Source organism: Pungitius pungitius, chromosome 10 (genome assembly GCF_949316345.1).
Source record: "Pungitius pungitius chromosome 10, fPunPun2.1, whole genome shotgun sequence".
NCBI classification, from domain to species: Eukaryota; Metazoa; Chordata; class Actinopteri; order Perciformes; family Gasterosteidae; genus Pungitius; species Pungitius pungitius.
In genome coordinates this window covers 5,583,305-5,597,801 of record NC_084909.1, presented here as the reverse complement: position 1 = coordinate 5,597,801, position 14,497 = coordinate 5,583,305, and the positions used below count along the sequence as shown (strand labels likewise).

Sequence of the window (14,497 nt, the reverse complement as noted above, 5' to 3'; positions counted from 1 at the left end):
CCCCCCCCCCCCCTTTTCCCTCAAAGTCAAGATTTACAGTTGCTTTAAAGGCATGAGCATTATTCAGCACAGTATCTTTAAATACAACAATTGCCGCGTTGCTACAAAAGAAGTCAGACTAAACATTGATTATGTTACAAAAAACTGTATGTATGGTCGGAAATGACATTAAAGGATCACTTTATCACAACACTGCTCGTAGTATTTTCTATTTTCAAATCTATTACAATATTCATTTGATGACTACTTCTAATCATTTATAATAGAGTTTTTACAAATAAACTGGCCTTATTGATGTCCTTGTACTGTTGCAACGGCTGAATTTCCCTTCAGAGGATGAATAAAAGGTTGATCTTGAACAACTGAACATAATGGTGGTGTAGAGAAATATAAAAGAGAAGATATCAAATAAATGAGGAGGCGTATTTTGATGAGACTCAATGCAGTTTCTGACAGAGTTGATTCTTGTTCTGTGGTTGCTGAGGTACAATCAGAGCAAAACATTCTTTATCCGATTTAAAAACAAGCATTTATCCATCCGGGGTTCCTCTGCCAACTCGGTGCCACAAAAGGTAAAGGACGAAGACTTACTAACTCTTGACTCATCAGGCAGATCAACTGAGATGGATTCTGCAACGAAACCTGGACTTGTAAACCATCAGAGGTTTGGAAAGAGATGCCACAAATTCACTTCATGGGCAAACAGCAGCTGGTAGTCGTACGGGGCTGTATAATATTGTGCAGGTGTTTACACCGCACATATGCCGGTTTATTAAGCTGAAAAAAAAAGAAAGACCCGGGTTCCATTTCAAGCTCCACTGAATATCTGACTTAACGCGTATCCGACAGGGGGGTCGACACCAGAGTGAGCGTCGACACACAGACCGACTGGGGACACGAGGACGGCTGCAGACCAGGTGGTTTCTCACACGTCGCGAAAAACTAGTCTCCCTGACCGTGGTCGTCCGTTCAAGGGGAGTGTCTTGAAAATAATGATAACAATGTACCTATTTTGTTGGATTTATTTTTATTTTTATTTCTATTTTCAAATTGCAAATTCCCAAACCAAGAAACATCAAAAGCTCCTCAAAAGAACTTGGGATTGACATCGGAGCCGACGAGCGATGAGAGACGGCGGAGTCGATACCCAGAGGGCGGCTTACAGCGACAAACTCACAATGAGGTAACCCCCCCCCCCCCCCTCCCCCCATCTGTAGTGGTGGTGTCCTTGACAAAGCAGAAGCTTTGTGAGCACACTCGATAGCAGGAGACGCGTCTCGGCATATTTTTTTGTCGTCTAACTAACCTTTGAAGCTTACCTTGTAGCGAGACCTCAAATAAATGGTGAATAGATGCAATGAGCGTATATGAGGCCCTTCGCTGTGTTATGGAGATAATTTCACCAAAGCCAAAGAAATACTGAAGTTTCCATGTCCTTGTCTATGATTTTAGACGATATGTAAATGATATGACATGGTATCCGGGGACACAGTTTTGATTTATTCAGGAAGCACAAGTAAAAGACCTCAAAGAATTTAATAAATTATGAAGAGTCTTTGTTTTTTTGTTCCTGAAAACATCAAGTCTGAGTTGGAGACATCCCCAGATAATGAAGTGTTGGATTCACTCAGCGAGGAAACTCCACAAACTCCCGCAGCCTGCCTGGGAGAAACTGAGGAGTCTTTAACTAATCTGGACAAGGTATGAAGGCATATACCCCTTTGAAAAAGCTTCTTCTTCCTCTTCTCGATAGATATGAATACATTTATGGAACATGCAATTAGTCTGCGCCTGTCTTGTATTTAAAAAAAGTCCTGTCACTGCTGCTGCTAATTTGAAAAAAAAAAAAAAGGCCAAACCGTAAGGTGCTTTTTGACGACCTCATTAACTGGAAGATTTGGATAACATCTATCTGTGACAGTGTCTTTTTGAAAAAATAAAAACGAAACGTATCTTTTAAATGATTGTGTGTCTACTCCAGCGTTTTCAGATCCCATTCTCAAGTGTTTCAGAGCCATCCACAGAGTCGCCTCAGACTGTGCCCAGTGACCTGAGAGCCGACCCTGTCCACCCAAAAGAGGTGAGAGAGAGAGAGAGAATGTGCGGCTGATGTTAAAAACATAACCAACCGGGGACATTTATCCTCTTGATTCCTTAACCTGGAAATGTAAATGCAATAACAATAGGACATTTTACTACTTCTGAAGTCCATCCGAGATGAGGTGCTTTGAATTTTCCTTACTGAAATTCTGCTGTGAAAATGTCCAATTAGGTGAGAGGCACATTTAGCCGTGCTAACAGCATGGGTCATGGTATTATATGTTGGTCTGTCAACCACCTGAATCTAGATTAAAATGCCTCAATTTTCACATTTGAGTGAAATATCTGTGAGGCTATTGGACAGCTTGTTGTTCATCGCGGTGCAACACTTCATGTTGCAGGTTAGAAAAATCCGTATGATTTGATAATCTCCTGAATTTCCCCTACATTGAAGATTGAAATTGTTAATTTAATATCATGGTTCATTAACATTTACATCAACTGTGTTTATTAGATCATTTTAAAGTGCTGAATTAAGATGTTAAATGTGGCATTCATGATGCATGCTACAATTTAGCTAAAAACACTGTGCCTCACTACAGCCTCAAATCCACTAGCACGGCTGTAGACGTCCATTATTCCTTATTTTTACAATTCAGATGTACAATCAGTGGTTCAAGTTAAGTAATCATGCCTGAATGGATCCATCTTCCATTCATCATTTCAGACGTTTGATCTGCCTAAAATACCGGGGGGGAAAGGGATTCTGGGTAGTCCAGTTTTTATCTTGTGTTTTGTTGTCTCACTTCACTGATCCAATTAAAACTTGATTATTTGATTAGAATTTGTCTCAGTGAGCAAATTGAATATTTATTTTTGGGCACTCTTTGTCAAGTCTGTTTTTCCAAGAAAAGATTGGAATGAAATACTCAACATTAACAATTTAGTCATGTTAGATTGCACATTTGGCTCTCGTGTGCTTCCATGGCGGAAGAGTAATACTAATAAATATTTATTCAGGATTTTGTAGCATTTTCATATTTTTTTCACTCTCCCTCTGTGTGCGTGCGTGCGTGCGTGTGATTTCTTCTGCTCTGAGAAGGCATGGGAGCTATCAGATACTGTGCTGCAGGGTGCAGCGGTTATTACTAAGGAAACCGTGACTGACAGAGACCAAGCGATGCAAAAAGATCAAAGGTCAGGATCGCTCTGTTCCACTAAATGGTTTTCAAATTAAATGCCTCTGCTATTGAACCTCTGATGCTGCGTTTCACATGATGCACCGTAGGTTGGGAGGTTTGGAAATTGAAAGGAGCTCAGACCGTCAGACCCCTGAAGCAGGTTACACGCACCATTTATCACAGGGAGATTTCTCATGCAGATTCAATTTACCTATCTTTCCCTCGCGTTCCTCCGTGCTGTAACACCTTTAAACTACGTTTCAGGAGGCGAACAAGTGTCGGCCGCCCAACTCAATCGATTATCGGACGCTTGGGCTGCATTAGAAATCGTGGATTTTGAGAACCTTTTCTCTTTCAACGGAAATAAATCTAGACAGAAGGTACCGACAACTACAAGCCGAGAGCAAAGACGCCTAACAAGGATGAACAACTAGGGTTTGTTTCCACAGCGAACGACGCCACTTGTCAAACATTACGACGACGGTCAGACGTTCACCGTGCTGTTTCCAGATGGAACCGGGCACGTGTGGTATCCTTTGGTCGAAAGAACTGAAACGTCAACGCGCCACGCTTTGAGTGATTTGCTCGCCTTGATTGCGTTCGAAAGCTATCCGTCGGGAAGGCCGGCCGTCATTCTCGCCGCTTCTCGACCTGCCGACTGGTGCGGCGTGGTGGTGCTGGCGGACGTGCAGCCTCGCGTTCAGGCCCTTTTCACCACCAGAGGACAGGGCACCTGCTATCACAACAACGGCTGTATTTGGTATGATCCATTGCTAAATCATGACCTATATTTAAAAAAAAAAAAAAACAACCCAATCTCACTGTGAGAAAGAATAAAAAGCCCTCCAGTGACAGTTCTCCCACGCTGCTGCTCTGGGTTAGGGTGAATCTGACTCCATGGGGAGGCACTTACTGCAGTGACACAGGGGAGCTAAAGAAGCAGTGGTCCTGGCTGGACAGTCGGCATCATGTCCACGCTCCACCCTACCAGGCCTTGCACCTGTCACTGAGCCCCAACATCCACATCCACATGCACTCCCAGGAGGACATCCGCGCCGCTTTCACCTGCGGCAAACGCAGCGTGGGGCTCAACGTGGGGTCGAAACTGAAAGTGAGTTGTTGTGGCGTCAATGGCCATGATGGGCGGAAGTAGACCCACATCATTGATTCTTCTTCACTTCATATCTCCTTTTGGTTCACAGCCGAATCAAGTGGAAGACCTAACGCTGCCGGGGCCGCAAATGTTTCAGGAATATCTGCAGGAGAAGAGCGCGGCGATCCTCGTCCTGCTCCAGAACATCCGTTCCATACTCCCCAACCGAAGGGCCGTCAGTCCACGGAAGGTCAAAGACCAGCCATGTCACGGATGGAAGGAGAGACTGCAGCTGCCGATGACACCGCCGGCCAAGAAGACCCCCGAAACCAGAGGATGTCCTTGAATAGCAGTTTCTCATTTGTCTGAAGTGACTCTTAATTTGTCATTGAGCGAAATTAAATTAAATGATAAAGTGCATTTCCATCAATAGAAAGAACATCATTCACTTAGTTTTTAATCAGTGTGTTCATAAATAGTACACCTGTACACATCATTTTACAAGCAAATGTCACATTGCCACTGTCCTGTTTTTTTTCTGAGAAGACCATTAGGAAACCTACCCATAAATCATACAGCGCAAAACTGCCATGGTCAATAGAGTAAAAGCCTATTAGTTGCAAACAACTTATGTATAAAAGGAATAAAGTAAAGGTAAAAAAAAAAAAAAAAACATTTATTTTTTACATATTTGCAACAGAATAACAAAAGTATTCCAAAGGATAATCTTAAAAACACATTTCTGTGACGATCAGAAGGGAAAACCTGATGGACCTGAGAGTCCTGTAGCCCATCAGGCCACTATAGAGTGCTACTGCATGTAACAAATGCAGATACATATTTGTAAATGGAGGGATGAACCATTTTTGCAGCATTTCTTATTCTTTCAAAAAGGGAATCTCAGTATCTGAATGAAATCCCACCCCTACCCCCTCCCCCTTTACCTGCCAATAGCTATTGAGCTGACAAAAGGCCCTTCATCGGCACACCAAAAAGGTCTTATTCTTAAACACTATTAATAGTACCTCCCCCCACCACCGCACTGTGTGCAACAAAACCACCCCAAACGACCCCCACCTTCGGTTCAAGGCAAACAAAACCATCAACCGCGTTGACCCCCCACGAATCCCCTCGGCTCTCTCCCCGTTTGCTGTGGAATCGGAGAGGACCACCTGGACCTCGGCACGCTCGCTGCTACTTGAGCCCCTTTCAGAGAATCTTTGGTCTTGATCAAGCTTCGCCGCTCAGGTGGAGCCTCTCCGGTCATCTCGCGCGCTCTGGCCTCAGCGCTCCCGGTCACAGTTGGGGGTTGCGATATCCAAATGGGATCCGGAGGGTGTTTGCACCGAGCACCGACCACGCCAAACTTCGGACATTACTTATTCACAGAGAGCAGCAGGTTAATCTGAAAGAGCCATAAAAAAAATAAAAAAAAAAGAATATGAAAAAGGATGCATGCTCACCGTGACTTAGCAAGCAAATGTTATCCACCGCTTCTCCAGCAAAGTCGCTCTCAGCAGCTTTGGATGTTATCATTAAAGCCAAGTCAGGTCTCCTCGGGGCGGTGCTAATCCCACAGTACTGTACCTGCTCCATCGATGGACATGCGATGATCTGAAGGTCTTCTCCGCCGTACTCCTCCTGAAGCGAAGCATGCAGTCTTTGGAATACCTGCTGGATGTTATTCTGTGGGGGGGGGGGGGGGGGGAAAGCCATCCTATTACAGGCTGCTGGAGAGAAATGAATACCACATTTTCATCTAGCCCGTGTCCCCTCACTATCTTGTTTCCATGTCAACCGCAGAATTTAGTTTCCCTCTCAATCAGCTCCACCTGGCACTGGGATGAACAGGCGGAACAGAGATTTCAATCACAAGGATCTAGCTAAAGAAATGACTAATGTAAACTAAAAGGTCAGCCCAAGACTTTATGGATTGACAGGTATTTCACTACAGTGACTAAGCCTCGCTAATGAATAAATAAAAGAAAGTCATGAGTGATTTTCTGATGCCGGGAGGGGTTTGTTCACATGCTACACACAGCTACACCGACCTACACGTTCAATATCAAAAAAACATAAATGTACTTTACAATGATCTACATCTAATTTACATCATTTTAGAAAATGACTGATTTGGCACACGTTACTGCTTTTTAAATACTTTATGAAATAATGATGTGATCTTCAACAAGGACTCGTAAATAAATACTCATGCAGTACATGCTACGACGTAGCATATGCACCACCCACCCGGACAGGCTTGAAAAGGATGAACTCCGTGTCTCTATTGGCTAGGTACAAGGACATGCTCTGTAAAGTGCTTGGCAGCTTGCTCTTCATCACACGGTAGGTAGTCGTCACTATATCGTTGATCTTTACTGAAAACAGAAAAAAGGACAAGCAGGGGGGAGGGGGGAGGGGAGAAAATGGGCTATACGAGTTTGATGGATTGCAGTGTGGTGCCAGTGGTGTTTCCAGAGACTCATCTTACCTGGCTGGGCCCAAGGTTGCTGAGACAGACTGTAGGTGGGACCACCCTGGATAGCCATAGTTTTAAGAGCTGCAACCTGAGTGCAAAAAAAATGACAGTCAGAGTAGATTTGATTGGTGGGCTCGTTGCTATAAGCCACGCACGAGGGACTGCGGAGCAGTAGAATGAGAGAAGTCAGATGAAAAACAGCCATTTTATCTTCAGCTGTAGGTAACGTACCATGACCTTCAGTGATCAGTGAATGAGCAAATCATTTTTTTTTTTTTTAGAAACAGTTTTTTTTTAAGGCAAAAAAATAAAATTGAAAGTCAGGATGACCCATCGATACCCGAGGCAAAGTCTGCCTTCGCAGTTACCTTGGTGAGAAACTCCTCAAGGTTCCCGACGAAGATCTGAGTCTGCTGCTGAATGAACTGCTCACAACTGAACTTCAGGTGCCGGTCCACGTCCTTCTTTGAGTCAATGTAGTGCTCCTTTATCTCTGGTGTTCCCTGGGGGGGGAGGGGGGGACACAGACAAAGGGTTTAGCACTATCAAGTACGCGTTCTCTGAAAACAGGGAGCTATCAAAGCGCATACAGTGCAGGGATAGTTTAATGGAATAGGCAAAAATAAATAAAACACTACCTCCAAGAGGAATTCAAGTATGGCGTTGTGACTGTTGAGTCGGAAAAATTTGGGAACAGCCTTAGGGTTCAGGATTTTGAAGGCAGCATCTTAACACAAAGCAAGAGATTAGGGCTGGTGCAGAATTAGAGTGCCCTCTAGTGCCACAAATGTATTATGACCTTGACTGAGAGGAGGGTAATAGGAGGAGCAAATCTGCCCTGTGAACCATTGGTTAATGTACATGATAGTGTTGGATTACACAGTAATTTCCGCATTAATTGTTGCCACCGGTGCATACGATAGGCAGAAGTTGCTTAATGAGCATGAGAATGTAATGCCTGGCTTTATGGAGCTGAACACCAATGTTCCCTCCATCTTTAATTATCTCACCTCGCGTTTTCTTCAGATCCAGTGAGATTTCCTTGATGGAAAAATCGGTGTGAAATGGGGCAATCTGTTCACGCACTATCAGCAGGTGCTTGATCAGGAAAAGTTGCCCATCTATTTGCGTCTGCAGAAAGTGATAGCACACTGTTAAATCCACACTGCAGGCTGCCAACACAAAAGGGCATCTGCTGACTATCCAAGCTGCAGAGAACATAAAGACGCGTCCGCTTTAAGACGATAAGAAAATACATCTAATTGATAACTGCTGATTAACCATAGCTGGCGAGGGATATAACGGACCGAAAAAAAAGGCAGCTGATACCATTTATTGCTCCACTAGTGACTAAAACATTGGAAGAAGACATCAGCACATGGGAAGTGGGAACATGTCCTCTGAGATTGATGTAGCTGCTTTAATTTAAGGCGCTAGGTTGAAACGGACCAGTTAGCGCAGACAGACAGAAAATTTGAAGGTGAGAGAAGCCCATAAATAAAGGATGGTCTGCTGAACACTCTGTAGCGCATAATAAAGTACCCATTAAAATAAACTTCAAATGACACCCCAGCTGGTTAGAGATCCGATAGCAGGAAGGTTTGAGTAACAGAGCAACGTTGAATCTATGAAGGAACTGATCTTAAACGTCAAAAGAACCCAAAATCATTTCTAAAAAAAATACAATCATATTTTTTAACAATAGTTTGGTCAAATGTAAAGTCATACTCTACTCCCAATCATGTGTGCCAACCTTGTTTTTAAGGATGATATCTGAAGCTTTGAGCAGGGACTGGATGCAGGCAGATAAGGCTTCTTGGGATAAACCCTGGAAGACTGCTCTCTGGAAAAATATCAAGACACAGTAAGAAACACGGGAGACGAGACAAAGACACCAAGTGTCACACATCTTGCAACATTTAAGGATAGCGGACTATACATGAAATAAACACTGGACACTCACATCTATACATCTGTAGAGCTTGGACAGACAAACCAGCGTTCGTCTGACAGTCGGGTACCACATGCCATGCAAATCAGCAGGAGAGATGGATGTCTGGAGGCGGGAGGCTTCTACATGGCCTGTAGTAGTTAGGGTTAAGCCATCAGGCAACAAATGGACCAAAAGTTGTGTCTGTGTGACACACACACACACACACACACACAAAGTGCAAGACTGACAACGGACCAGCGTTACTGTTCCTTCTCCCGTCAGGATCCTCCAGCTGGACATCAGAAAACATGGACTCCTGCGACATCTGCTTCATCTGCTCCTCCTTCAAGCTCTGAGCAATTCTCTATCGGCAAGAGTAACGAGATAGAAAGAGTTGGCATGATCTTTTTCCATTTGCTTCAACCAAAATGGAAGATGACTTTTTCAAATACAACGCAATAGCATGCACAGATGCTCCCAAGCCCTTCAGTCTGCATAATGAATTATGCCTTTCAAAGACCTGTAGGTAGAACGTCTCACATGTTGGAAGGTCACTTTTTTTGTTTCTTAACCTTAAAAAAAAACATCTACATCCAATAATACAAGTAAACCAGAAGGTACATTAATCACATTTAAGAGCTGTGAAACATTAGTCTAGACACAAAGTCGTATTTAACTACATGGACAGACATTCAAAGGCAAGAAGACCTTGCAAAGCTAAGAATGACTTTAATTCAACCTGAAACATTAAGATAATTGATGCTAGGCCCTGGCCTGTCGACAGCCAGAGTTTTTCACATTTCAAAAGACAAAACATGAAGAAATGATGATGGAGTTGCGGCTGTAGATAAAACAACGTTCCTTTCAGGTCACAAAGGCTCACCTCCATCATCTCGAGTTTCTCAGGATAGGCCAGATCCCCCGGAGCCGGGTTGTAGCCTGTGATATCGGTCTGTATGTAAATGTGGGTCCTGTAAACCAGCCTCTCCTGGACATCCTCCAGCATCTGCTTCACCACTGTATCAAAGGCCCCCAACTGAGAGGCTAAATAAAAAAAATTAAAAAAGAGCTCAAAAAGGTCAGTATAAATCACTCACAATGTCCTCTTGGGTGCCTTCTGGTCTTAAGTCTAGATGATAAGATAGTGGATGGTGTGAATGAGATATGGAAGAGAAAAGGCCATTGTGCTATAGCAGGAAGTCTCCTTCAAAAAAGGAACAACATGTGCCTTCCAGCACCTATGAAGCTCACTAATTAACATGTGTTATCTTGTTTGGTGTAGTTCTTTCTCCCCCCGGGGGATATGCCTCAGACTTTTTCTTTGAGAGTGGTAACATCCAATTGGGACTTGGTACACTTTGGTTTTTCGTACGGGTTATACATATTCAGTGATCCCAATTTATTTTTGTTCAAAAGACTGCAAACATCAAATGTCGCTGTGCCTGTGCGCAAACTGCATGGTCCGACATCAGTCCCCAAACTGCCGCACGGCTGCATCTCAGTGAAGTCGGAGCTCTAACCTACCGTTGTTATGAACGTGGTCTTCCAGCATCTCATTCTTCAGGATGCCGCAGAGCTCAGACAGCGTTTCCAGGTGGACGATGTGAATGATTAGAGGCCGGAGGACGTCATACAGGGACAAACACAACTTCTCCAGCAGCTCGCTGTCAAAAATGAAACACCATTTCATTTCTTTGCACACCCGAGAGACGTTTTAAATGATACTTTGGGCTCAATTAAAGCTTTGAATTTCAAAAAAAGACTAAAAATAATGGTGCAAACGGTTTATCAAAAAGAAAATTAAAAAATTAATAGAAGGAACTTGCTTGTAAAATGGTGACAAAATGGTCTGCACATGCCGGGGCATATCAAGCAGTTATCACATTACACGCCTTAAATAAACACATCCCGCCTGCACTACAAGAGACCACGGAGCTACTCACTCGAGTTTGGGCGTGGGCTTTGAGAAGAACTCGTTGTACAGTTGGTGTTCATCCTGGCAGACGTGGACCATGAACGCGCATCCACTGCGAACCTGTGCACACACGCACACACACACACACACACACGCAATGAATGACTACTAACGCTTTGCTTTGGCTCCCCTTCAAACGGGCGAACGCATCCGCCCACATGAATGATGCAGGCGCCCATTACGGCAATCATTAACAAGATGCATAACCTTTCAAGTTTCATTAAAAAGGGAAATTTCAGACAGGTGGCGCCGCTGTTATGATGTTTGTTGTATGAAATTCTGACCTTTGAGCGCGGCATCCCCATCAAGCCAATTAGAGAAGTGTTTTCTAAATGCCACAACGGGTCGTCAAAAGACGCCGTCCGGCCAGCTGCCAAAACTATTTCTGAAGTATCAAAGTAAAATTAAAAAAAATTAAAAAATCTTTCACTGTGAATTATTGGGCCAACCTTTAGGTAGGCTTCATTTTTAAACAGTCGAGGAACAATGTGCAACAGTAAATGCTTTATAGAGGAGGTGTACACAGACCGAGTACACAAACACTGCACAGTAATTGACTACAGAACAAAAGCTGTGGGTGCATGCTGTGCAGGATCCTGTGCACAGCTCTGAGTGTGCAGCAACACTGCAGAAAGTACCCCAGAGCTCAAATGTCATCTCATGTCCAAAGGGCAGCTCTGCTCCAAAACAAGTCGGTGCCTCACCAGAGCACAGTGGTCTTTGCTGTTTTGCTTGGTCAGGTCGGTAATGGTGGACGTGATGCTGGGACTGAGGAGCAGCTCTCTCTGGTCAAGGTAGCACTGATGGATATCATCCAGCAGCTGATGGTATCTGCTCACATTATTACGAGGAGGGATGAGTTCATTTAGTGTAAAAGGAAAATTACAATAAAATAGTACAGGAATAACGCTACTTTAATGCTTGAAATGGCAACACTCACTCGGGAACCTTCTCCGCTCGCTGTTCAATCTGTTCGATCAGTGACTGAGAGAAGAATAAATATTGTTTTTCATACAGAAAGTGATCAGAGTATAATTTCAGTGGGTAATTAAAAAAAAAAAAAAAGCATATACTCACTCTAACTTTAGGTGCGGCTGCTCTATACTTGACGTAATACAAGGTAAAGGCATTGTCTGCGTTGGTCAAGCCCATTGGATCCTGGTGGAGACAGAACCATGAAATGAGTTTTTGATATTGGACCAGGCACACATCCGGTTTGGGGCGATCGCCTCCTTTTGCCGTCGCTGGCTTTGTGTCAGGAGCAAGTGGTGCTGGTTCTTACCCTTTTGGTCAACTGGCTGGTGAGATGCTGCATTGTGTTAACAATGTGGATCTTCATGAAGTGCATAGCTTTAGAAAGACACTGTTTGAACTTGGCCAAATAAACTGGATAGTCCTTGAAATTGGGCTGCAAACAAATAGAGAAATAACAAGTGTTTAGGTCGGCTTTAGTAGTGTTCACGTGTCCTTAATTGCAATGCATAAAGCATTTGGCGTTACCAATTCAACATTATATAAATATGCTTATGATGATATGATGGATGATTTTTCCATCGCTGGTAATTAAATGAGATTAGAACAAAAAATAATTTAAATTTCTTTGAATGTGAGCTACTTACATGTGAAGAAACATATTCAATGCAGTCATCCAATTTTGACAGCATTGGTATAAAGCCTTCACTATTTACAGACAGGGTCGGGGAGTTCAGTTTCTGAAAGACAAAGAAAAACATTTGGTAAAAATTCGTTAAAATTATGGCCTTCTAGATTTACAATCATTTTTATTTGCTATTTCAAACAAAGCCATTATCAAATCAGGCTCTACATTGACTAAAACACGAACAGACTGTAGCACTTCAATTGTACTTATAATGGCGCTTATTGGTAACATGTTTTGAAACCAAATTTTTCATTCTGATTTTTTTAAATCTGAGAAATAACTGATGAAATTAGAATTTTACGTTACACTTAATATTTAATCAGCAATGAACATTCACTTAATCTACAAAGCACAGATTTAGCTATTACCCGGGAAGACAAAAAAAAAAGAACCTACCGTGTTTATATTTTCTAACTCATTAAAATATGACAGTTTCTGCTGTATGCTCTCTGCAAGGTCAACGAGCTCTGACTGCAGAGAGAAAAAGGGGAAAAAAGCACAGTTGACATAATTCAACACGACAGTTTAATTTCGGCTCAAATTCAATTCAGCACAAGTTCTTTGAATGGACCAATCTATTAGTGTGCGTGAGAGAAAGGAATGAACAAACAGTGCCAATAAGGTAGGAAATATGTCACAGTAAGAATGAGCTGCACATAAGATTATATTTTAACCTAACGCACACTTAGGATTAAAAAAAGCTTTTGTTTATGTCCCACTGTTCTGTTCTGACCTTCACCGTTGCTCATTTTTAGAACTTAGCCTGCCCTGGACTACAGGGAAAATACATACATAGAATATAAACATAATTCTGAGTGATTAACTCTTATGTGGCCTGGGTTAATCGATGGAGAGAAGACAGGGCAGCCTACCTGTTCTTTTAGGAGCTGTTCGCAGGCCTCGTGTAGGGTGCCAGTCTTGTTGGACACAAACAGATACTGTTTCTGAAGGGAGTCCAAGTGCTCCAGAGCAGTGCTAACATCTTTCAGGATGGCGTCGCATTGTTCCTGGTAGCAGTTCAGATCATCTCTGGTTTGCCTACGGGGGAAAAGCAGATCCATCACCTGTGTGCACAAGCCAGGATGATGCAGCGCTTACTGGTGCATGTGACCACATATACAGCAGGAAAGGTTCAGCCCATACAGAGTAGCATAGCAACAAAGTTCTGCCTTTCTTTATTATTATTTTTACCCGGAATACTACGCCGCCTGTGGTTGTCAGACGTGTGATCACAAACGTAACGTCTACTCGTCATTACACATATATATCAACTATAATACTACTGTCTGACGTCATCAAAGTACAAAAAGTTGACTCTAAGTCCGCCCTTGTGCAGAAGACATCCCGTAAAGCACTCAAACATGCATGTGCACCTGTATTTTGAGCTCTCGTCCTGGTCCATGTTGGCCTGCAAATTGGCAAACCAGGCGAAAAACTGCAACACACGTCGGCACGTTATTAACAAACACGCAGCTCGTGGTGACGTGCAGCTCCGCTGACGGCGGGCAGAGACGAGTCACCTGTTGTGCAGTTTCTATCCGTTCATCCCCCATGTCAAGCATCTGGAAACCCTTGAGCAGGACGTCCTCTGTCGACGCGGGCACCGTCGCGAGGAAGGGAGAGTGCAAGGACCGCGACGAAAGGCTGCACAGGTCCTCAATGGGCAGCTGGGAACACAAAGCCGGGGTCTTTATTTCTAAGCGTACTTTGACGTCGCTAAAAACCCAAGCTAGTTAGTTAGCTAGTTAGCGTGCAAGCTAACATCCGGTAATGTGTCAACTTGCGCGGAGTTCGTTAGCCTGTGTCAACTGACGTTAAGAAAGTATAAGTTAGCAATCCCGTTAGCATGCTAGCTGTCTCCGCCGTCACGTCTCACCTCCGACGGGACAGAGAGCGTTTCGGCCGCGGCTCGGATCTCCAGGACAGCGTCCATTTGTTTGTCAGTAAGGGGAGCCATGGCATCGGTGCGGCGATCCCAGAACGACAGCTTCTCACGGGTATCTTTATCGGTTAGGTCCAGGAGGGACTGATCTGTGGACGCCATCGTCACTTTGTGCAACAACGTCAGCAGCTAAAGCACCGGTACTTCCTGTTCCGGGAGTGTGGGCGGGGCTTAAGGAAGTGGCTGTCATATCC

The 14,497-nt window shown here is 43.6% G+C and overlaps 1 protein-coding gene across 1 annotated transcript; it reads right to left on the bottom strand.

Annotated features, from left to right (window-relative positions):
• Positions 1 to 4,754: 4,754 nt before the first annotated feature.
• cog3 (component of oligomeric golgi complex 3) lies at positions 4,755 to 14,440 on the bottom strand. The gene is made up of 23 exons (XM_037489314.2): positions 14,238 to 14,440; positions 13,882 to 14,028; positions 13,735 to 13,796; positions 13,234 to 13,399; positions 12,758 to 12,832; positions 12,321 to 12,413; positions 11,984 to 12,109; positions 11,779 to 11,859; positions 11,642 to 11,685; positions 11,406 to 11,532; positions 10,670 to 10,761; positions 10,251 to 10,390; positions 9,610 to 9,770; positions 8,982 to 9,090; positions 8,757 to 8,875; positions 8,547 to 8,636; positions 7,804 to 7,924; positions 7,432 to 7,520; positions 7,162 to 7,296; positions 6,806 to 6,881; positions 6,565 to 6,692; positions 5,902 to 6,000; positions 4,755 to 5,719 (listed from the first exon to the last, which is right to left on the bottom strand). The coding sequence occupies exons 1-23, from the start codon at positions 14,403 to 14,405 to the stop codon at positions 5,690 to 5,692; spliced, it is 2,478 nt and encodes an 825-aa protein (XP_037345211.1). The 5' UTR covers positions 14,406 to 14,440; the 3' UTR covers positions 4,755 to 5,689.
• Between the last annotated feature and the right edge of the window lie 57 nt (positions 14,441 to 14,497).

Coding starts and splice junctions, on each gene's coding strand:
- cog3 (XM_037489314.2), bottom strand. CDS start 14,405: ATGGCGTCCACAGATCAGTCCCTCCTGGACCTAACCGATAAAGATACC. Junction 7,925..8,546: donor ATATCATCCTTAAAAACAAG/GTTGGCACACAT, acceptor CACTTTCTGCAG/ACGCAAATAGATGGGCAACT. Junction 6,882..7,161: donor TTGAGGAGTTTCTCACCAAG/GTAACTGCGAAG, acceptor TTTTGCACTCAG/GTTGCAGCTCTTAAAACTAT.